General features: G+C 39.9%; 1 protein-coding gene across 1 annotated transcript in view; it reads left to right on the top strand.

Moving 5' to 3' along the window:
* WWTR1 (WW domain containing transcription regulator 1) overlaps positions 1 to 24783 on the top strand; it is a 74726-nt gene extending 49943 nt beyond the window's left edge. Inside the window, exons 3-6 of the mRNA XM_062582442.1 lie at positions 9413 to 9624; positions 20462 to 20595; positions 21070 to 21182; positions 22212 to 24783. Of these exons, the coding sequence (XP_062438426.1) occupies positions 9413 to 9624; positions 20462 to 20595; positions 21070 to 21182; positions 22212 to 22396 (644 nt within the window). The 3' untranslated portion in view covers positions 22397 to 24783. The remainder of the gene's footprint in view (positions 1 to 9412; positions 9625 to 20461; positions 20596 to 21069; positions 21183 to 22211) is intronic.
* Positions 24784 to 25375: the final 592 nt, after the last annotated feature.

Genomic DNA, 25375 nt, shown 5'->3' with positions numbered 1-25375 from the left:
TTATAGGAGTATTTTAAGAAACTGAGAATTCATGCAAATGTACTGAATCAAGCGACAGCTACTGAAAGGTGGGCAGCAATGTTATGAGCTTACAAAGGCAAAAGTGCCTACCCTGGGATAGGGAGGAAAACTATATGATTTCCCACACAAAGTCTTGCTGAAGACTGGGGCCTTACAAAATTTAAGGTTGCAGCATCATAGAATAATTAATCTGTAATTAATTGATTAATTACCTCTCAAACAGAGTCAGCTGTGAGATCAGATGAGGTTGCTCAGGACTTAACCTGACAGGTCTTGAAAACCTCTGTGACCTGGTGCAATTCTTTTCATGCTTTTACCAGATATAAGGCTGGTATTATTAAAAAAGTAGGTGCTATATCGTAAACACTGGGTGGTAGAATTTCAGAATGTGTAATACAAATTTAAGAATAGAGAACAATTTCTGGCAGAGGGAGACGGGTGCTATGGATGCTTTTGTTTGCACTTGATAACGTCTTTCACTTGATTAGATCACATGTAAAGAGTGTAAATATAGAGTATAAGAAAAATAAAACTTCATGGCACATCTGTGGTAGAAGCTAATAACATTATCTCCATTTTAAAAGTAATTCAGGCATAAATCAATGGGATACTGATTTTAATCACGTTGGTATCAGTGTGTGCATTGATGCTAACAGTTCAATCATACTAACTCATTGTATTAAACTGCAGATGAAGAATCATTTGAATTTTTTCTACCGAAGAAGATAAAATTTCTTCCGTTAGAAACTTATACCTTTATCAAGATTTACCAGCAAGCATGAGTCAAGTGATTAGAGGAGGCAGTTCTAGCAAGAAAATACACTGGTTTTAGACAGTGAAAGACATTATGCATTAAACAATAGAATTTAAAGTGGAGAGCACCTTACACTGATGGCTGTTTGTGTTACAAATCTGAGAAGTTTAGCCTTAAGCTGTATTACTCAAGGTAATTTGATTGGTTCTGGACATGACCTGAGTTTATGGCAGTTTGCACCTGCTTTCATTTTTTTAATCAGCCAGGAAATCCAACCAATAAAAAGTTGCAGTAATCCTCTCTAAGAGCAATAAACACATGAACCAAAGTTTCCATATCCTGCCATGATAAAAGAGGTGTAGCTGCTATTGTTTGAAGATGATAAAATGCAGTTTTGGTAGTAGTGTCAACGTGAGTCCCTGGAGATAAGAACACACAAAATTCCAAGGTGTTTAAAAACAGGCAGTTTGTGTTTTAGTGATAACTAACATACATGGAATGGTCTAGACTTTGTGAGACTTGGTTTGCTTTGGCTGGAATTTTGGGTAGAAATAGATAATACTGAGAGGGACACACTTTTCCTCACCTGTAACCCGTATCCGTACACCACTTGCACAGTGGATAGGCTTCCTGTTACAGGTCATTCATAATTGTGGGATATCCTGAAAGGAGCTGACACAATTCAGATGTGGTCAGTGTGAATAATTTTGGGACCTATTTCTGTCTAGTGAAATAAGACTTTTAGGAAAGCTGGAACCAGTGGAAAGGATCTGCACGTTCTGTGGGAATGGGTGTTTTATTACATAATTTTGGAATGTCGTTTGCATAGTTTCCAAGTGAACGAAATGCAAAAGCTAAAGATTCCACAAAAGAATTACAAGTAAATGACATATAATAATTATTTTAAATAATAATGGTCATCAGAAATTGGTCATTAGCATTTAGGCTGTCTCTTCAATCAGGCAGCCCCCACTGTTATTTGTTCATTGTTATTTATTCAGATATTCTTAAAAGGAAGAGACCTAAGTGCCTACAGAGTAAATCTTCAATTTTCTATTAATTGATAGCTTTGATGATACACCTGTAGAGGTTTTTTTAGGCTTGAAGCGTTGAAGACAGGAAACTAGTTAAATGTGCCTATCATAGAACTTACCAGTTAAAACTGCTGAGAAATATCTGTATAGCTATTTTCAGCCCAGAAATCTGAAGAAAGGACTCTCTGTGCACTGGGATAGTACAACTTTTTGGTTTAATACTTTACAGATTTTTGGAACAGAATGCACCCGAACTGAAAAGCAGCATTTTTTGCTGACCTTGTTGGAAGGCTAATACTGTTTCTGGGAAATAAGTGAAACAAGCAGTTCTTTGTTGGCAGAGGCAGAAAGAGAGAAGGAGGGGAGCCTAGTCTTTTTTTCTTCACAGTGTCGTGACTAAATCAAAAGTGTAATATGGTTGGGGGGGTTGTTTTAGGGTATTTTTTTTAAAACCTCTATAAACATGTGTTTTTCATCAGACTGTGCTGCTTGACACCCGATGCTGGCCAGTTCCTATGAATTGGCACTGGACTGCCTATAGACAGAGTAGAGAAGAAGACCCACAGCTGCACCCAGACACTTCTGACACTAAAATAATAAAAGCTGGTACAATCAGTTCAGCACATACGTCAGAAATAATTTACACCTACATGTTTTGGCTTCTGCAACTTGTAGGTAATCTTGCCTGCAGAATAATCCTTGCTTAGGATCCAGCAAAATAATCAACAGAAAGGTCTCCTACAATATTAGAAAACCAAATTCACTAGAATATTAGTACTTTAAAAGCAAAGAAAAGCAATAAAGAATTCATTCATTGCTTGTTTAACTACTGAAAGAAATTTACATAGGTCCAATTTGAGAGGTGAACTAAATGGTGGTAATTCCATGGGCTGCAAAACTGTAACGAGACTGGCTGCATACTCTAGGTTTTGATCTTAGCTCCATATTTTTATTCACTTTCATTTGAGCTGAAAAAATTGTGCAATAGCTGTTCATTGAAGAGGCTTGCTTCATTTTAACAAGGGCAAGTGCATAGTCCAGCACCTAGGGAAAAATAACCCTAGGCACCAGTACAAGCTGGGCACTGGCCTTCTGGAGAGCAGCTCTGTAGAGAAGGACCTGGGAGTGCTGGTGGACGACAAGTTGACCATGAGCCAGCAATGTGCCCTTGTGGCCAGGAAGGCCAATGCTATGCTGGGCTGCATTAGGAAGACTGTTGCCAGCAGATCGAGGGAGATGATCCTGCCCCTCTACTCAGCCCTGGGGAGGCCTCGTCTCGAGTACTGTGTCCAGTTCTGGGCTCCCCAGGACAAGAGAGATATTGGAGCTATTGGGGAGAGTCCAGCATAGGGCTACAAAGGTGATCAGAGGGCTGGAGCATCTGCCCTACGAGGAACGGCTGCGAGAGCTGGGCCTCTTCAGCCTGGGGAAGAGCAGACTGAGGGGGGATCTGATCAGTGTGTACAAGTACCTGAAGGGAGGGTGTCAGGGGGACAAGGACAAACTCTTTTCAGTTGTCCCGTGTGACAGGACAAGAGGCAGTGGGCAGAAATTGAAGCACAGGAAGCTCTGCCTGACCGTGAGGGGGAATTTCTTCCCTGTGAGTGATGGAGCACTGGACCAGGTTGCCCAGAGAGGTTGTGGAGTCTCCTTCTCTGGAGATACTCAAGGCTCGCCTGGATGCAGCCCTGTCTAACACGCTCTAGGTGACCCTGGTGAGCAGGGAGGTTGGACTAGATGATCTCCAGAGGTCCCTTCCAACATTACTGATTCTATGATTTTGCAAAACAAATTTGTTTCATACAAGGGAACTGAATTGTAAACCCCACCTTGAATCTGTCTACTGGATGGATGAATGCTTTTCAGTTGCTAAGTCCTATCTGATCTCCTTTACTATACAGAGGTGAGTTTGAGCTTTTGGGGTTTTCCATTTGTTTGCAGAACCTTAGAAATGTTCCAAGGGGAGTGCTAAACCCTGTCTGGTGAATTTGAGCTTACTGAAGACTGGTTGCCTTTTCTTAGTTACCTTTAAGCTGCTCAGAAACAGCGCTCAGGTCTTGTTTCCCTTGAAAAACAGGCTGAAAAGAGTTGTTAAAGCATCACCAATTTGTTGTGTGAGCGTCACTGAACTGAAGTTGGCATTCATGTTGGCTAGTTGGAATGCGAATGGCAGGTTTTTCTTTCTAACCCAAATTCTGTTATACTCCTCATAGCATTCAAATACAAATTCAGAATTCAAATATAAGTCAGAACAAGCATTAATAAAATCAAGTAAATGTGACAGCAAAACTACCATATGATTATGATTATATCATAAGGAATAGACTTTACAATATGTCACTGTTCATAAAGTTGCTTACTGGAGTTCACATGAGACTTCTCTTTGACTTCGCTGGGCTCCTTCAGACCTTCAGTGACAGTGGTATCAGCTGTGTACCAAAAAAGTCTTACTATAGCATGTTCAACTCTATGGCTCAGTCAAGAATGGTGATAGAGAATCAGTAATAATTTGGGGTAGTTCCAGGAAAAGTACTGTAACAAACCCAGTTAGGCAAAAGACTTTTCTCAAAATAAACTCACATATGTAGCACGAGGATAGTTTTGCATTATTGAGGTTATTTTCCTTTCAAATGGTCTATTTAAAGATCTATTATTAATTTGAAATCTAGCCTATATCAGCCATGTTAAACATGCTTAAAGGTGTTCTATGCCTTCTATTTGTTTCCCTCTGCATGTTTCTGTAGCTCTACTTTTAGGAAACGCTACCTGCCTTCTACTCTCAAAATATTTTTCTTTCTTTTTGTTTGAAGAACTCAAACAGTAAAAAGGGAAAAGCAGTGATAACTCTTGGTCCTGTAAAAACTTTATGATCCTACTCTTCCATACCTCTTCTGAGGAGGCTAGATTTTCGCCAGGATGCTGATTTTTGCCCAAGTAGATAACCCCTTGGTGGGCTAAGAACTGGAAACACTAATATGGTGTTGTGCACAGAAAGAAGAATGGGGGGGGGGGAGCGTATGAGGAGAGGGAAAAAAAAGGAAGAGATCATTTTAGTGATCAAAAGTGTTAGTACATTGGCACATTTGTATTTATATCATACAAAAGTGACCATAGCTTTTGATGGTATTGATTATATTAAAAACAAAAATTCTGTAAAGATGCAAGTAGTTATCTATAAAAGTATATTTCATTACCAATTAATGCATAAACTGGAGTTTATGCAGTAAAATGCACAAGCCCTCTGCAGAGAGAGGCCCAGGAGGAAGGGGAATGGAGTTGATTGGGGCAGGTGATGGAGCTGGCTGGGGAAGGCTCTTGTGGCCCCATGCCTTTGTGTGTGTTTACTGCACTGAGACCACCTGCAAAACTGTCCCCTAGCTATGTCTTCACCAAAGCGAGATGATGTAAATCACTTTTTCTGGAAGTAGAATGGATATTCATTGTTTCTTAGCAGTATGATTGCACACTGACGTACTTCACCTGTGGGAGAATCAGTGTGCTGTAATTTCTGTACCCCTAATGTCAGGCAGGGGAGTTTTTACTTCGTTGACGCTACTGAGCCTCACATAGTTCCTTGATAGTACGTACCCATGGATAGTACTGCTTGAAAGAAGAGTGAGCTTTTTCTCCTAGATTTAGAATCGACTGAACCAAAATATGCTGCTGACCCCATAAGAAGAAATGACTTGGAGAGGTCTTAGGATGAATGTCCCTCAGCGTTTTGGTGTTGCAGTGTTGTCCCTGTGCCGGCAGCTGTAGTTCTGCCTGTGACGCAGCGTGGGTACCGGTCAGCAGATGAAGAGCAGCAGGATGTGCTCTCTGCAGAACTTAACACGGCAAAGGCGACAGATCGCTCCATGGCAAACTGCTTTGCAGTTCAGGCCCTTGCCCTGAGCCTACCCTGGACGTGCTGTTCAGGCTATGAATCTGCACTTAACTTTGCCAGGTTCTGTCATTTGCATGCATTGCTTACATGAAAACCATTTTCTTAAGGAGAACTTGCTATGTTGAGGTAATCCTCCAGCCAGCACGGACCCTGAGCATGATTACCCTGTCACTCAGCCCCTGGCATGCCAAAGATTTAAGCACATGCTTACGCATTATAAGAGTTAAGTACCTGCCTAAATGTTCATGGTCTTGGAAGATTAACGCCAGTTTTAAATTGATAAAATTTATTTAATTTTACTTAAAAAAGTTACTTAGTGTGAATGAGAAGAGACCAGCCCCACTATGTCTTAAAGTGTTGTTCTAGATACTGTTTTCCTGTTATGAAAGTGGTTTAGTTCCTGCACCCAGGTCTCATCCCTGCCTTTCTCCTCAGCTGTGCACTTTTTTTAGCCTTTCCAGGGTTTTGCCCCTAATCAGTGCTGACACAGTTAGTTGCGTGTTGACTGCAGCCAGCTTCTCTTCCTCACCTGCAGGTCTAGGTTGGTTCAGCACAAGCTTTTCCATGGCTACTTAGTGACTTTGGCTGGGAACTGAATTTTTTATTTTGCATTTGGCCACAAAAATGCTTGTCAGCCCTGCAAAGAGGCAGCATGTGTGCAGGAACAGGCAGCTGGGCGTGGAAGACTTGGTAACAGACCGTGCTCTGGTTTCATGATGTCAGTTGTGCGGATGCAGCTGCTTCTGGACCATGCAGAAAATGAATCAGTGGAAGGGTTATGTTACTGCAGAACTGCTCTTGGATTACTTACTGAGCTGTATTTGCCACTGAAGCTAAAATACGCAGCTGTACTCTTAGATCATGGTTTTGCAGTCTTTAATTACTGGAGCTGTGCATTACTGGGTCACCCAGAGAAAAATTTGATTCAGATCTGATGGGAGCACATGTAAACACTTCTGCCAAATGGGACAGGGCAAAGTTGATGCTTGCCCAGTGCCTGTGTCCCTGCTGTATTTCTGTTGTGAGAGGACAGACAGCATGATGAGGTGTAAAGCCTGCTAGCGCAGTCAATCACTCAGAAAATTTTAACTTCGGACTGGCAGAGTGAGTTAATTCCAGATCAGCATTTTGCATCATATAGATATCATATATTTGATTCAGGCTGTGTAACCGTTAATCCATATCCTTGAATGTGTACCTTGTTAAAAAGTTTGCTGTTTTGTAGTTATCTGTATTGTTCATCCCCTTTCTCTCATTTTATGCAGTGCTGAAAGGCCAGATTACCCTTCAGGGTCAGACATGTACACAATGTAAGTATATCAGTGTCTGAGAAATGGGGAACTAAGTTGAGCTTTCAGCTTTTGTATGATAAGAACAATAGTGAGTGAAAGATAAAAAGAAAGATACAAGTCTTAGCCCTTTGGAAAGAAAGATCTTGTACCCCTTCTAGAATGTTAGTTATCTGGGCTGTTCTTGCTGGAAGAGAAGAGCTTTTTTATTTATGTTATTGCCTCATTAGCAAAACATCATTGAAAAATGTCAATGAATTTTTGAAGTACATGGCTGCCACTCAAAATCTAGACTGGCTTTAGGCACTGTATGTGTGTGTTTTTTTTTTTTTTTGGAAGCATAAAAGTGTGGGAGAAGAGAGGGTTACAAGGTTCATGAAAGGCCTTAGACTGTGTTATTGGGAACTGATGGGAACTGATATATTTTAGTCACAAATAAAACGGAGGAACGAGCAGAGGCTATGCTGTTTTCCATCTTTGTCTCTTTTTCTTCCTGGTTTGTCCCAGCCTGGTGCTGCGAGGGAAGCCTCTCTTGAGAGAAGGGGTAGTTCTGCCTCCACAACCAAGTTGTCCTTACTGCTGAGGGCAACAGTTGAAATTTTGGCTTTGTGGCATGACTGTCAGATTGACTGTGCCACTGCACAAAGACTGCTTTGGTTTATAGTTTCTGAATTTGACGAGAAAAGACTATGTTGATTTAAATAACGCTGCTGTCTGAGCAGCTTTCTTCTACTTGCAAGTGATAGAGTCAAGCTGATTTGCATGGATGTAGATCAGGTTTGCTTAGAAAAAGCTCCCCGTGCCTCTGTGCCTTCTGTGGAGGTGCTCCCAGCCTAATTCTGGGAATGTCCTAGCAAGGAAGGGTCATCTCTGTGACTGAATACTCCCGCAGGTAAGGTTTCAGATGTTAATGAAATGTGCAGAAGGCTCACTTGGTCATTTTCAGAAGGTATTAACTACACAATATGCTGCTTGCATTTCCAGATATCATGGAAGATATAAAAATCCCCCTGTTGTGTTAAATCAGGCCTAAAATTATCGGTCATTTTGATCTCCAATTTATTAGACCTTTTTCATTTTGAAAATGAAAACATGAATTGTAGTTTCAGGCCTATCTGATCTATGTTGAGAGGAGTTACGCCGGGGCTTAACTTGGCCTTTTTTGTTTGATTAATTTTGTACTGGCTCGCATTTAAGAACTCATTAAATTTAGTCTGGCTTGATGTAACTGCTAAAAGTAGCAATGAATTTGGACTATTCTTTCAATACAAGATTGATAAAGATTTTTGTAAGTTGTACAGTGTTTTACTGTAATAATTCTTATATTATAAACACGGATGGCTAACTTTCCACTGACTGCAGCCCAAAACACAAAGTGTCTGCAGCCATTTGGAAAAAAGGTGCACTCTGTTCAAAAGAGACAAAAACATCTGTTGGGAAAAGTTAGCAAGTGCCAATAAATTACTTTTTTTCTTTTCTTTTCTTTTCTTTTTGTAATAAATGTGTTAGAAATTCCATTTAACTGTCTTTTCCCTGTATTTGTTGTTTCACGTACTTTGAAAAATGAGGTGAACCCATGTTAAGGAAGGACAACATGAAAAGACGGTTCACTGTAGCTGCTGTTCGTGGCTAGTTCATCTTTCTAATCCTGCTTTTTTTTAACCTCTGGCCATCCAGCTTGTCGCTGGATCTTGTTAGGTAATGGGGTTTTTTCCTTCAGTGCCTTTTCTTTTCTTTTTTTTTTTTTTTTTTAACTCTAATGTGTGAACTCCTCAAGCTTACAGTGCTTCCTTGAGATAGGAAATTAACCTTAACCCCTCGTTTATAGATGAGTGTGCAGAGACTGTGACTTGTGCAGGGCAGCGTGGGAAGGCGATAGCTGCCGGTGATCAGAATCTCCTCTCCATTTCGCTGCTTATCCGGGATGGAGCATCTCCCACCTCTGTGTCACTGGAAGAGGTGTGCATCCCCTTCACAGCAGTGGAAGACAGCACTTTGTAAAACCATCCTTGTTATTTGTGCTGCTGCTTCTTTTTTTCTACTACAATTAATTCAGATCTGTCAATAGAGAAAGTATAAATGTTGAAAACATTTTAGTTAGGTTACTGCATGTTATAGACACAATCATTAAGGAATTTTCAGTTAAAAACGTGCATATCAGGTAAGTATTTGAACATAACAAGATATAGATATAATTTATTTTACTGTATTATTATTTTGCATGTTTTATTTACAAATGAAATATTACAGCTTATTTATTAAGCAATTATCAGTGTCAAATCTTGCCAGGTGGAGTGGTTATTTCGATCATCTTGGTATTAATAATAACTCTGTGCTCACTGTAAATGCACACCATGTGTCCTTAGTCCTCTGTTATCTCAAAGTGCGGTTCTCCTTCACCAGCAGTGATTTCTGTTCTTTCGCACAGTTATGAATCACCAGCACCAGATAGCAGCCAGCACGGCCGTGCCACAGCAGAGCCGCCCGGCACCAGCCCCACAGCCGCAAACGCAGCCCGGGCTGTTGAACGTGCCTAGTGCACTGACCACGCAGCAGCAGCAGCAGCAGAAGTTGAGGCTTCAGAGGATCCAGATGGAGCGGGAGCGCATCAGGATGCGGCAGGAGGAGCTGCTGCGGCAGGTAATGCTAAGGATGCGCCCTTAGCTTGTTCAAGTGCTAAGTTCAAGTTTGATGCATCCACATTTTTACCACATACAATTAGTAGCTACTTTATGTCAAGATCAACCATTGTTTTAGATTAGGATAACCAAAAAGCTAATAGAGAGTAGAGTCTTAATGAAAAAAAAACAAAGAGCATTTCGTATTTTCCTTGGGCTAGCATTGAGCAGAGCACAAATGGCCATGTGTCTCTGCATATTGCTATCCTTGGAAGAGGCGGTATAAAGGAACAGATTTAACAGTTACAGAACTGGTCTGTGTCTTACTGGCTATCGTAGCAGTTAAAGGACCAATTTGTGTATTGCAGCTGTGTATAAATCTAGAGCAATTATCACTGATTAAGTCTCAGTATACCTTGGTTTGCATAATAGGTCGTGTCCGTGCTTCACCAAGGAAAAAAGCAGAGCACATGAGGTTGTTCTCAACTGTGATCCCAACTCTATAACCTGCAGCCTTTGCCTTTGAATGAAAATAAAAACAGATTCATGTCTTACATGAATGCCTCCAATTTGTGGATTTTCCAGAGATGGTTTCTTTTTGATTGTTTCTGTATTGTTCTATTTCTTAAGATTCAGCTCTGTATAATGACTCATATTGTAGAAAATAGGTATGTAGCTTCCTTTATACAGCTTTAAGGAAACAAGCAGTTTTAACAATTGCAAAGGATGTGTTTCTTCTGTTAGGGAGAACTCCACTGATGATGCTGTATTTCGCACAGTATTATTCATCAGCTTCCTTAGAGAACATAAATAGTCTGTTTCCCTCAGGAAAAATATGTGAACTAAGTAAATTTTGTCAAGGATATTGCTCACCATCATGACCAGTAGCCTTGTAAATGCTACACTTACAGTTCTACCCACCTTTGAAAATGGTGACTTCCACAAAATAATCATTTTGTGAAATTATTATTTCATGTCTGCAGTCCTTTTGCCTTTGGGATTGTGCCATAATTTGTGGTTAGTTCAGGGTAACATTTGTTTATACTGTATTTAGAAATACAGTATGATGTTTCTTGGCAGCAGGTTAGAAGTACATTTGTTACTGGCTAATGACACGAGTTGACTGAACTTTTCTGATGCTTTATTAGAGTGCAGTAGTGTTGTAATGTTTTGAAATTTCAGTGATTTGTGTACAATACAAAAATAAAGCTGCCAAAAATCCTCACACTTAGATGCCCTCAGAGGAACATCAGCAGTGTCTGTGCCATCGGTTGGCTAGATGCAAGAAAGTGCAGAGTAATGCTCTCTGTTTCCTCCAAGTCTGGAGGCAAATGAGTGAGAGGAAATAGCTAGTGTGGAAGGCAGATGGGAACACGGAGAAGATGTTGTAGGTGGCGAAGTAAGAGAGACTCACTACACCTTTAAAGCCTTTAGGTCGGAAATGTAGACTCTAGAGGATCAGAGCAGATTTCTCAAAGGGGGATGTGCTCACAAAGGACTTAACTTCTTTTATAAGCAGCCTTGAAAGCCTCACATTAATGGCAGGCTTTTTGTTTTTTTTTTTTTTTTTTTCCTCTGCAGCTTTTCTATATTGGTTTTACTAAATATGCTGTTATTTAGGATTTTTTAAATTTAAACATACTATCTTAGTGAAATTAATGGAATAAAAGGTGTTTAATGTTTGTAATGACTGAGAATTTGAGGTCCTCTTCTTCCATGTTTTTATTTTAGAACATTTTTAGTTACATTTTACAAAAACAGCAATTTTCAAAACAGTACTAATAGATATATTATTATAATTGCTGCCAAATTAAAGGTTATTAGGAAAAGGTTATTAAACATTATTAGGTTATTGAAAATGCAGTTTGGTGTAGGCCTAATATAGACTATTGGCTAATATAGACTGTAGGCTAATATTTTAACAAGAACATAATTGGACTTTTCTGCCCATATATAAACAAGATGCAAGTTGAATAGCTCTCCAGTTACACCAGTAGCACCTTAGTAAGTCAGTCTTGTTCTAGCAGAAAGACCAAATTCAAGATGAATATAGATGCTATCATATAGTGGGGTTTAGTAAAAGAGAGATTTGATAAGAAAATGAAACTGGATGCCTGAAAAGAGTAGAGTTGCAAAAAAATGTTACATGAGAGTATTTCTAACAACATGGTTTCCAGTAACAATTTGCTTTATTTTATTTTTTTGCTCTTTAACCTCTTCCCACTAAATATATAAAAACTTTAAAGAAGATTAATTAGCAAAATTAATTAACAAAAGTTCATAAAAACATTTTGAAGCTGTACAGCACCATCTAGCTGCGTTTGAAGCAACCATTAAAATTCCATTCATTTACAGCTCTTGCAAAAACACTTACCTATCTTTATGCATGTTATTATTCCCATTGCCTCCAGTGAATATCCATCCATGCTCCATGGTGAGCATGTGTCAGTGCTGAACAGGGGTGAAAGACAGAGATGATTCCACTACAGTGTCTGAAAGTTTTTACCTGCTCATGTCATGGCCGCATTTGACTTCTGTGGTTCAGACCTGAGTCTGAAAACTGCACAGATGTAAACTTCTTGTGCCATATTCAGTTTCCATTACCCTGAATTTATGGGAGTTTGTGTTGTCCTATGTGACCTGCATATGCCAGAGCCACTAAGCTCAGGACAGCATTCCCTGCCCTGAGCAGTAATCTCACATCTTTCACATACCTTCTTCATCAGGAGCTCAGAGCATAACGAAGGAGGGTGTGGGAAGCAAGTGGGCTATCTGGTATGGGCTTAGTCATAACTATGAGCATGCTAGCAGTGCGTTTAGTTATTTTAACTCCCTTTGGCCCTGTTCTTGCTTCAGGACAAGAACAAATTTGGCTTCAAAACAGTTGTACCATTAACACAAGGTCTGGTTTCGCTGCCCTGCCAGCCACATTTCACTTTGAAACAAAAACGCACCCAACGCCCTGCAGCTGTGCTGTGCTTAATTGGGTTCCCAGCTTACGCTCTGTGCCACCTAGCACCTGCACTATGTACAGCAGGATGGTATCATTCTGCATTAATACAGTTCTCAGTGCTAGTTTAGCTTTTAGGGAACAACATATTTGCCACCCAAGGAGAGGAGAAGAATCTGTAAACTCCGTACTTTGTAAGAGGATTCTGTGAACCTCCTGCCAGCAGCCAGAGCAGTAGTGAGCCCCGGCAGCTCAGGAGCTGATCCCTTGGGGTCCACACTGGTAAATGCTGTTCCTCCTGCTCTAACTCTTCACTGCTGCTATTACTTTTCTAGTGCAGCCTGTCTAAGGGGAAGCCGCAGAGCATGTGCAGCGGCTGCCTGGCGCCCAAAGGAGGGGGCCGCTCACAAATTCCTCAGGCCACTCACAAAGCTGCTGCCAGCCCAGTGGCAGCTGCCAGTTCCCTGCCGCCGCTCCTGGCTGCAGCTGCTGGCCGGAGTGGCAGGCCCTCGGAGCAGGATGCTGCATGCGTGCTCACTCCCTGGGGCACTCATTTCTTTCTTTGTCATCCTCCCCATTTAGCTCCTAAAATCTGTAGAACAGAAAGCTGTGCATGTGCAGAACGGGCTGTTTTGTCATTCTGGAAAGGGTGAAATTTATTTTTTTATGGATTTGTTCTTTTCAGCTTTCCAAAGGAAAAGAGAGACCTGCTGCTCAAGAGCCCCATGGAAGTAGGAGCAGTAAGAGGCAATGCCAGTGGGAAAGCTTCAAAAGGGGTCATAGAGAGAAGATGTCCCAGCACCTCCCATGTGCGCACAGGAGCCATCTTTCACCATGCGTGAAAGGGCACAAAAAGGGAGTGCTTTTCAGAGGTTGCTTTCTACTTCCCTAGCTCTGTTCAGTAAATATATTTTCATGAATGGAAAGATAAGGGGCTCAAAAGAGGCTGTAGAAGGAATTGTATGTGAGGATCCAGAGGAGGATTCATGTGTGGTTTCTCCTTGCAGAGCAGGAGCTCACTGGCTTGCTACAGTCTGAACAGAAAAATCCCTTTCTGGGCTCCTTCACTGCATGGGCTGGCACAACGCAGTATCTAGATGTTTAACTTCTGCCCTACGTCTGAGGACTGGCAGAAGATGAATTGTAGTGACTAGCAATGTAAACTCCCTATAAAAATGTTTTCTTGCAGACTGAAATGACAGTTTGAGAACTGAGCGCCGAGCTCAGCTTGGTTCTGCCAAGGAGGTTCCAGGAAATGAGGCCGTGAATTTCCGGACTTGTCTGGCACCCAGCAAATGGGTTACATCAGAGCTGTATTCAGAGGCACCAAAGAGTTCAACATACTCCAGTGCTTTGAAGCTTTAAAGATTTTGGCAGCTTTGGCAAATAATCATTAATGAAGCTTTTTGACATGCCTTTGTAATGTTAGAATGCTGATTTTTTTTTTAATTTTGATTTCTTACTTATTTTGAAAATCCCCTCTAGGTTTTTAACAGCATGTGCTATACTGCCAAGTGGATTATTATGGTCATTTTATATTATTTGAGGTAAATGCCGAGGACTATCTCTGTTAGCCAACAGGTGGTACTCCTGCTTTTGAGAGCTAAGAAAGCTGCTGTAGCTTGTGACTACAGTGTTGTCATCCACAATGCTGCAAGAGATTTCTGGTATTTTTTGCTAGAGAGACCATTCATAACGATCAGGATATTTATTAGCCATGTAGTTATGTTTAAAAGGGAGAGGAGGACACCACAAGCTATCACACAGCTTTGTGACTGTGTGCTTGATCCAGTACTGTTGACCGTTGCTGTAATAATATTGAAGAAGCAAAAATGTCTTAACATTTGTAGCAAAGCTAAAATTGTGACTTCCCACCACATCGCATACATCAGCCAGCAACAGGGGATTAGCACACTTGGACGTGTGATGTAGCCAATGCTCCCTTTGCTTCCTTAGCCTAACTCTTGACACCAGTCTGCAGGATTCTGTTGCTCGAACGTATAAAGTGCACACTGAGTTAATGTTACAAGTCAATGTGCACTACATTGAAATAAAGACACACACAGTGCCGTGCCATTTCCCGACTGAGGAGAGATCATAGAATCATAGAATCAGTAAGGTCGGAAGGGACCTCTGGAGATCATCTAGTCCAACCTCCCTGCTCAGCAGGGTCACCTAGAGCGTGTTAGACAGGCTTGAAGATCTCCAGAGAAGGAGACTCCACAGTCTCCCTGGGCAACCTGTACCAGTGCTCCATCACTCTCACAGGGAAGAAGTTCCCCCTCACGGTCAGGCAGAGCTTCCTGTGCTTCAATTTCTGCCCACTGCCTCTTGTCCTGTCACACGGGACAACTGAAAAGAGTTTGTCCCCGTCCCCTTGACACCCTCCCTTCAGGTACTTGTACACACTGATCAGATCCCCCCTCAGTCTGCTCTTCCCCAGGCTAAACAGGCCCAGCTCTCGCAGTCATTCCTCATAGGGCAGGTGCTCCAGCCCTCTGATCATCTTTGTAGCCCTATGCTGGACTCTCCCCAATAGCTCCAATATCTCTCTTGTCCTGGGGAGCCCAGAACTGGACACAGTACTCGAGACGAGGCCTCCCCAGGGCTGAGTAGAGGGGCAGGATCATCTCCCTCGATCTGCTGGCAACAGTCTTCCTAATGCAGCCCAGCATAGCATTGGCCTTCCTGGCCACAAGGGCACATTGCTGGCTCATGGTCAACTTGTCGTCCACCAGCACTCCCAGGTCCTTCTCTACAGAGCTGCTCTCCAGAAGGCCAGTGCCCAGCTTGTACTGGTGCCTACATCAAATGACTTTATAATAAATGTATTGTTTCTTGCAACAAAGAGACAGGACTTAGGTTTTGTAATACCAGTGGAACTCTTTATTTAGGATGCTGGAGGCTTTTTAGCTCACAAATTGTCTTGCTTTGCAAGGCCTAAATCCTGGAGTAGATCAGAAATTCCGGGAGTGTGCTGCTGGCCCTGCCGCTGTTGACAGCCAGGAGGCCAAATGCTGTGACTGGGTATGTGAGTAATAAATGGGGGTGTGAATCTCTCCATGTTGAACCAATCAGTAAATGGCACCATGTTTTCCAAAAAGATCAATATCAGAATTTCCTGATTGTATCAAGTCGGCTGCAGGATGAAGAACAGCCAGCCAGTGTTAAGGTCCCCAGGTATATGTGAAATACACAGCTCTCTGTGTGGGAGCAGTAAGTCCAGTACGCTGTAAGGAATGGTGATTTTGTCAGTGCTTTCCTATTTGTGGGAAGGCAGTTCAATGGAAAAGCTTCTCAGATGGCTGGCTGTTCACCCTACTGACCACAAGATGAATAGCCTGATGCATAGGGGTGATCTTGTCTTTGAGCTCTCAAAACTATTTCGTTAGTAGTCTATTCTGAGCTACCTTTAGAAATTACCATAGAAACAGGGAGCAAGTTACAGAAGTTGCTGCTGTTTTAGATTCTCCTTCGCCCTTACAAAACAATATAGAAAGACCTGTGTGTCTTTCAGGAGGCCAGGAGCGTCCATGTCTACCCTGAAATCCGAGGGCGCGATCGCAGCACAGGTTGGCTGGCCTGAGCTGCAAGCAGCCGGGGAGATGGCCAGGACGAGTGACCTTAAAGTGGCACAGGTTTCCACTTGGGCTACGCAGGCTTGCCCGTCGCGCACACACAGGCATCTGCCCCATGGCAAAACTGGGGCTGCTGGGCTCCTCCTGTTAGTGTTACGTGAAGCACCCGGAGGCACTCAGGTTGGCTGGGCCGTGCAGGCGGTGCGGAGGTGCCGTGCCGAAGCACATGCCCGCCTTGGCAGTGTGCCTCTTCTCACTTCACTGCTCTGGGAAGAGCGTCTTTAATACGCTGCATTTCTGTCTGTTAACCTAAACTTTAAATGATGCAGGTGCAGTTTTGGTGTGTTGTTTTTGCCAGAAAAGACAAGTCAGCAGCAGCAGATGTAAGAAATACTCTGCTATTTTCAGCACTGTTTAGTTGACCGGGCATTTTTGAGTCACTTTGTAAGAAGAATTAAAAGGTTTGAGAAAGGTCTTGCCCATTTCTGTGCAGTTCAGTGTGAGGGGAAGAGTATTTCTTTCATGAAGAGATAGAGATGTGAAACTCCCTTCGTGAACAGCACGACATCTCATCTGCTACACAATTTACTTGGATTATATGTGCCAACTACATTTTGTACGTTGCTGAAGCTTCAGAAATCTGCACTAGGGCTCTGTGTTTGTTGTCTGGCAGGCTTGGTTGTTTTTCCTCTCTGATTTGCTTTCAGTTGATCTCATGTATGTTTACTATACATAACCTCAGAGCCTGCAGCTTTGGAAAGTTACTGGCGGAATCAGAGGCTTAAGGGAGAAGAGCTGCCCTTGAGACAAGGGGAGGAGCTGTTTCTGTAATGGGTTTGAAGGAAGAAGGCATGATATGATGAGTGAGAAAAGTCTCATGTTTCCCGTGATCATTTTATTAAATGTGCTCCATAAAGAAGAGATTTTGCTCTCTGTTTAAAAACTATTCCACATACAGATTTTTAAGTGTTATCTGAACACCTTTCTTCACTTTCTTCCTATGCATATTTTGTCCTAACATAGTACTTCTGCAATGCCTGTGGGAAGCAGTGGAATGAAGACATGCCTTTCAAAGTAAGGGAATTTACTAGTGTCAGAAATCTTCTACGTCTTTGGCAGTTCAGTGAGAACAATCAAGTAAAATTAATTACTTGGATAGAGCTTTAGGCTGCCTTTACCTGTTGTGGAAACACAAGCGCTAGAATATCATCCCTGCTAGGCATCTGGTATTTTTAATCAAAAAGGTTTCAAAACTCTCCTGCTGTGAATTCACATCCTAATTGTCAATAAAAACTCAAATAATGCTCTTTCTTCTCTACGGGTGTGTGGATCTTCTTTCGTGCTGCTCTCTGATACAATAATTAATGTCATCTCTGGTTAATTGCTATTAGCTGTTTTTCAGTAAATAATATTTTTCTGCACAGTCTATTTTTAGTTCCATTTTGTCTCTTTCATTAGCAAGGACCTATGCAAGACCCCCTCCAACACACACATAGGTAGTTCCCAACAGGTTGAGACGCTGATTTGTACGATGAGATTCATTTGAAGTTGCTGGTTACAGAAGGATTTTTCAGTCAGCTTCCTACAGGCAAGATTATTCATGCTTATATTCAATACAGTGCAATTGTATTGAAAATACAATTGAATTTGAATCTGCTAATTAGAAGAATGGGATGAGAGCTGGCAAGAAGAGACTAATAAGAATGACCCAAACAAAGAAGTAAAATCTTGTAAAGAAAGATGTGCGAGTGCACACGGTCATTGTTCTATTCACAGCATGGTCAGGGTTGGAAGGCACCCCCAGAGCTTATCTAGTCCAGCCCCTGCTCCAGCAGGTCACCTAGAGCAGGTTGCTCAGGGCTACTCCAGGCAGACTGGGAATATCTCCAAGGATGGAGACTCCAGAGCCTCTCTGGAAGCAACTTGTGCCAGTGTCCAGTCACCTGCCCAGCAAATGGAAGGGGATTGAAGCCGCAGTTTCAGTGCACTAACAAAAGTCCAAGCCAGTAAAGGCAGATTATCTGCAGCAAATTAGGAGTTAGTTGCAATATTCTGAAAGAGACAAATACTTGAATCTTGACCAGGATGTTCTCAGTTATTTCAAAATAGTTATTTCAATTTCATGTATTTTCATTAAATTTTAGAATCAGTGAGGTTGGAAGGGACCTCTGGAGATTATCTAGTCCAACCTCCCTGCTCAGCAGGGTCACCTGCAGCATACATTTTATATATTAGCAAACGAGAAAAAAAGATTTTTTTTTTCTGCCCCAATCTTATCTTTATTATTGTGGGACATTCTCCAGTGAGAGTTGAAAATGCAGTGCCAGAATATCAAAAACATCAACTTAATTGCTGAACTGAACTCTAACCAAAAAAAAAAAAAAAAAAAAAAAAAAAAAGAAAAAAGTATATCCTGCCTTGTTTTGTCTGTATTCCTTTTATTCTGTCTTCCTGTGTCTGTCTTTCTCTCTTTCTCTTTTTCTAGTATTACTCTTGAGTTGTTGCTGTTTCTATCTACTTCTTATGAAGTTGCTGGAGGTTTTTCTTTTTTTTCTTTTTTTAATATGTGGACAGTCAAAAAGATCTGCTCATTTTCTAAGATTTGTAGATTTTCACAGATTGCAGATGATTTCATTTTAACAGAAACAAAATGATTAGAATTGTCATTTGACAAGTGTAATGACATACATAAGCTATCAGTTAAAATCCTTCAGTCTATTTTTATCAAAAATATCATTTAATGTAAATTATTGTTTATCAATTAATATATTACATTGATAACTTGATTATAAATAAACCATTGCATTAATGCACAACAAGATATGTTAAGTACCACTGAGTAATTGTTACCTTTTTTATGAAGAGACCAGACCAGCCATCTTCAGTGAAAAAGTAAATTGCAAACAGTAAAACATGAAATTGTAGCCTCAAGGACATGTTTATCTTTTCTGTATTGAGGACTGATTTAGTAGAGAAAGATTTTCTGCAAGGATTTAAATAGAATGTTTCCTTTACTCATTTCATAAAAATAAATAATAGTAAGTGGGCAAGGTAAAGTAGGTAAAAAAAAAAATACAGCTTTAATGATTCTAAGGTCTTTGGATATTTGGAACATCCTCATGGATCCAAACATTTGTATTAGAGCTTTGTACCGCTAGATGTCACGGTTGTTTCACAGAGATACAGCTATAGGGATTTAGCTTTTAGGAGTAGTTCAGGAACAAGTTTGCTTTGGCCCTAATTGCTCATTTGTCATCTTCCAGACAGTACACACAAGATGAGTCTTCAGGCAGATGCATATCATGAGACATGAGGTTAATTCTAAAGATTACTGGACCAAATTCTTGGTTCCAGTGGTTTTCTTCTAACGTGTTACGTACTTTATTGTTGCCAGATAGATTTTTTTGCTTTAGTATCTAGTAAATTACTTGATCTAGTAGCAACTTGCATAGTTTCAATGCCTGAATTCACACTGTTTAAACTGAGGACAGTTTCACTTAAGGAAAGCTGTTAGAAACCAATGTATGAGAAATTAAATCTTTAGGTTTTAAAGTATTTTATTATTGCTACTCCAAACCAGGTCTCTGAGGACCTGGGCTCACTGAATAGTAAACTGAAATTGTAATTTGAATCTTACACAGCTCTAACACATGGGAAAACCTTCAACTGGACTGAGCTGGCCCATGAAATGTGGACAGACCGTCAGTAATCAAGTTTGCATGTGCAGGCCTATCAGTGTTCTGTGATGGGGCAACATACAAGTTGTCGTAATTTATAATGTAGGTAGTTTGATTTTTGTAGGGAGTATCTCCATGGCCAGCAAAGCTATAGATTTGCAGATCTGCAGGCAGATGTGCTTGTTCAAGATGTGACTCTGCCCTGGCTGTATGCCACCACCTGTCACCTGGGGTTGTCAGTCTGACAGCTTTGCTGGGAGAGCCATTTCTGCGAGCATTTCATGATCTGCATCATACAAACCCAGTAAGTGCAGCTTAAACGGGCAAGCAGGCTTTCAGATTCTGCATGAAGCTGGTCAGACAGCCCTCAAACGTGTCTCTAATGGCTGAACTGCGCCAGTGACTTCCAGCAGCAGTAGTAACCAGAAGGTAAATGTCACAGTGTTTTAAGCTGGCACAAGGGAGTATGAAAGAAGACATCCATCTACATTATGGTTTTCTTCACATCACTCTACACAAAAAGCCATCAGCTACATGGTTTAGAATTACTTTCTTAAGAAAGATGCACATATTGTGTATGTTAACTTTTTATAAGGCTGAAGTATTTCTGAACGGTTGGAATAACCTCTCCCTTATTACCTACTCACTTTTTAGGAAGCTGCGCTATGCAGACAACTTCCCATGGACTCAGAAAACATGGCCCCAGTTCAGACTGCTGTGAACACACCTGCAATGACGCAAGACATGAGGCCTATTACAAATAATGGATCAGATCCTTTCCTGAACAGGCAAGTTCACGTCCTCCTCAGTAGACACTTGGTTCTGTTGGCTTATCTGTATTTCTGAAGCTGTCTCTCCTAAGAAGATTCTTGTGTTGCAGTTAACTGTGAACGGGGGATACAGCCTAGCGACTGACTTGAAACTTTTCAGTTTATACTTCAAAAAAGAATCTCGGAAAAATCAATCAACTGGTTAACAGATGTTTTTAAGTGTACTGTACCTGTATGCAGAGGATTCTGGGTCCATTGTCTTGGTATAAGTAAACTCAATTATTTTTAGGCTGTCAAAACAGTTTTTGTCTAGAGACTTATATATACGTGTATATTGCACCACATTAGTGTCCAACAATTGAGAAAGAAGCTTTATGAGTCAGTATTTAACTTTAATATCTAACCTATTACTCTGTCTTTTCAAACACCATGATCAAGGACTATGTCTAACAGAACATATTTACTGAGGTTTTTTCATGTTTCAATTTATAGTGGCCCATACCATTCCAGGGAGCAGAGTACAGACAGTGGCTTAGGACTGGGATGCTACAGTATACCAACAACACCTGAAGATTTCCTCAGCAATGTAGATGAGATGGACACAGGTATAAGATGTAGCTTGAAGTACTGAAGCTTGAACAATTTCTTGTTTTAACCAATACTGTTTTATAAATGTGTAACTGAACAATAAGCTCTCGGTTTCTGATGCAAGAAAACAGACTGCAACTGTGGAGGAAAAGGCCTCAAAGATTCTTAGTGCCTGGAAGGTACCAGATTCTACCCTCTTACCTTAGACTACAATATTAAAGCAAATGCATAAATGTTGGAAAGTCTGAGCCTTAATTCATATTTTAATATTACAGACCAGGGTAGAACAAGAAAAATCTAGTCCTGGCTTAAATTCTCAGTACAAATCACTGAGTTTTCTAACTCTGGGGAAGTCTTATGAGTAAGTCTTATGAACTGGCAAAGTTGGATTTGCCTTCAGACAGACTGTGTTCAATTATTTAGGTTTTGGTATGTATTTATTTTTATATCAGTATCCTCACTGTGTTTAAAATATTGCAATAAATGTCTAGGAAATCAACTGCTTTTTTCTCGAGGAGTAAAATTCTCAGCACTTTCTCACCTAAACTTCCTTTTGAAGTCATCAGTTCTGGATGGTACAAAGAGCGAGACTTTCAGCTCTTAAAAGGCTTTCCTGCCCATTATTATTATTAGTTTAGCAATACCCCCCATTGTATTTTAGAGCTAAGTTGCTGTAAAATTATTTTCTCAATTTCGTGCCCTTGTGCAGAGAGCAGGACAGAGGGTTTATACGAGACTCAGTTGCATTGCTCCCTCTGCAGAGCAGTGAACTTCGAACAGTCACACTAAGTGGAAGGTCAGAGGCTGATTACATTGAATACTGCTGGAAACGGTCTTTTATGCTTTTGAGAGCAAAGCAAGGGTATATAATTAACTCTTAAAAGAATATGCTTTCTGCAAGTAAATATGGTTCTGAAGTAACATTTGTAGAGAAAATAAAGCTTACAAGTGCTTATGGGAAAGGGGGAATCTAGTTTTTTTTAATTGTTTTAAATTATCCATGAGAAGGGATCAGTATTTCAAATATTCTTCTTAATTTTTTCTAGGAGAAACTGTGGCACAGACAACAATGAACATAAATCCACAACAGTCACGTTTCCCTGATTTCCTCGACTGTCTTCCAGGAACAAATGTTGATCTTGGGACTTTAGAGTCAGAAGACTTGATCCCTATCCTCAATGATGTGGAGTCAGTACTCAACAAAAACGAACCCTTCCTTACTTGGCTGTAATCATCCATTATTTAATGTTGATTCAGCCCATAATGCAATTCAACATTTCCTTTTCCTCTTGAAATAGAGGTAGAGCATCTGAAAATCCTCAGAGATACAACTTGCTGCCTTAATGACTTTTGTTATTGACCATCTTTGTGGTCAATTTAATCTCTGCCTGGATTTGACTGACAGTAACTTAAATATAAAACATTTATAAGTAGCTTTTTCTCACTTAAAAAAACCCAAACCTCTATTTTATACATTCATAGATCTTTTTTCCTTTTTTCTTTCTTTTCTTTCTTTTTTTTTTTTTTTTTTTTTTGGCCTTTACAGATCAGGCAGAAATGTTTCACTTTCAGGACAGAAAGTGGATTGTGTGTGCATCTCTGTATCTGTTCTTAGTGAATCACAAAAGGTAACTGCTATGTCACTTGGTTCAAAATCTTCGAAATCCTGCACAGCATTAAACCATGAGAGCAGTTTTATTGTGTTTATGACAATTATACAAAAGTTTTTGTATCGATTTCCTTAAGCTTTTTTTTTTTCATTATTAGTGAAGCTGTGCTGTATGGAATGTAGATTAAATCTGATCTGTATCAGCTATAATTCTCATTATACATACATTTGTAAAGGCACAAGCAGTACTATTGCAATTTCTTTTTCAGTATATTACTGTATAGTTTTCAGATAATAAATACTTCCAATTTGAAAGTAGCAGAGTTGTTTAGTAACAGTTTTACACTACTATATTGCTGTAAAATAAAGCAGATTGGTACTAACTACTGCCTTAAAAAGTGATTAGAACAAGGAATTTTAAAAATGGATCTTAGATTTTGATGTTTATTATATTAAACACTGCATTTTTGTAATTTAACATATGAACAAATAATTTTTATACAAATCTGTGGCAAGTATCTTAAGTGCAAAAATATGCTTTTAAAATCAGGACAGAAAAATGTAGCACAAGTTGGTAATATCATATGTAGTGAGAAAAAATGTTGCTCAATGTTTTCAGCAGTGATGTTTTTAACTGACAATGTTAAACTGTACATGTTATTGTATACAAGAAAAAAGGTGGTCACTTTATCAGAGCAATGCTAAGCAGTATTGTTACTTGTCTGGTAAAGTTGCTTAGTTCTTAACTCTTGCTTACTACAATTGGTGTACAGGACACAAGGCATGTTCCTTGTATTCCTACCTATTGTATATCCTATAAAGGATTCTTTGTCAGATGTTTGGGACTGAGAAGGCATCAAGGACATTACACATGCAGTTCCCCTGAAATGCAAATGAAGTCCTGAAATTCTTAAATATTTTGAACTTATATTATTTATAATCTATGAATTTAAGCTTTTTATATTGAAAAATGTGCCTTTTTATGAAAGGCATTAAAAAACTTCTCTGAGCTTGATCCAGGCTATATGGAGAGAGCAAGAGATGTAGCACTCAGTATAAATGTATGTTTGTCAGGTCTAATAAAAGTAATGAAATCTAACCAGTGCACCAGAATATTAATCAATAAATATTTTTTTCCATCTAGTTGGAGGAAGGTAGGTGAAAAGGTCAGAGATGAAGTGATGGGAATATGGAATAGATTTGGAAGATGAATGATTATGTTACAACTGTAGATCCTTAGTGGGAAGGGTGGCTGCGGATATACACAGAAAATGAATCACCAGTGATCAGTAAAAAATAAGATAGAACTTAATACAAAAAAACTACCTTGTAAAAGATGAACTGTTGGGTCCACCAGAGAATGAAAGTTAAAATATACACACTAAACACTTAAAGAGACAGAAGGCAAAGACCTAGAACAATGATGATGTATTAGGCAGAGAAGAGTAGCTCTTTTGTATTTCTTTTTTTTTAATATGAAGTAGGAAGTAACAGCAGAGTTGTGTCTGCACGGAATTTAATTACTCAATGGGCATTGTTTTTCTTTTATTCCTTTTTTGGGTGGGTGGGTATTTTTATTACTTTATTTTTGCTAGAGCTAACCATGGCGATAGCGGAACATTCTATTAAAAAAAAAAAAAGGCCTGACCAATATTACTGTAATTATGATTAATCTCTTTTAAATATTGCTTCAGATTGTCATCTTAAATGAAGAACAGATGGTCCTAAGGCTTTGTTCTTTAGTTACACTTTGTTTGAGTTAAAGAACTGGAGATCTGGGGCATCTGATCGTGATGCTAAAACCTGTAAGGCCAGCTCTTCAGCACTGCGTTATTGGGCTAGCAAAGTTAAAGCTATTGGTGCTAGAGATTTACAGCAGCTACAGATCTGAGCCCTAGTATGTTCACTTGATATTGCATATCATTAGATGAAGTTTAGAAAATACAGTTTATGCATTTGCTAATAAATCAGTACTTTTGTAAATTTAAGTTGTCATAATAAAACATATTCCAAGCAGATTAGGCTCTCAGCTGGTGTGAATAACAGTAACATCTATTGACTTCTGTTTGGCTACACCGATTTTCATCAACTGAAGGCCAGATTACATGTTTTTAGCACTTAAAATGAAAACTGATGCAGTTTTCTAATAAAACCACACAGGAAAAGAAGTTTATGAGAATTATTATGAAGCTAGAGGTCTGATTCTCCTTTCATTGGTGTTTCAGGAGGTTAGGTGTCTAGGTTCAAAGACCATAGAGAGGTAAATTTAAAACTGTTTTCATATTACTTTGATAATGAAACAGCAGCAGAATTGAACAGGAATGTGCTATATGAAACACTACTTCCAGTGTAAAGCAACTACCAAAATCTCTGGTTAGACCTTTATTCAATCCTGAACCAAATCATGGTTAAGTTAAAAGTGATTCTTTATGCATAAAGAATCTTTATTTATAAGCTTTTCATTTTGGAATGGAGAGCATAGATCAGATGAAGAGAAGCAACAACAAAATCTATTTTGTAAGATTTTTTTTTTTTTATAAATCTGATTTTAAACAGGCTTATGGCAGGACTTCCAAGTACTCAAAACATAATTCTTTTGAA

Source organism: Rhea pennata, chromosome 9, assembly GCF_028389875.1.
Source record: "Rhea pennata isolate bPtePen1 chromosome 9, bPtePen1.pri, whole genome shotgun sequence".
Taxonomy (NCBI): Eukaryota; Metazoa; Chordata; class Aves; order Rheiformes; family Rheidae; genus Rhea; species Rhea pennata.
This window is presented reverse-complemented; position numbering and strand designations above follow the sequence as displayed.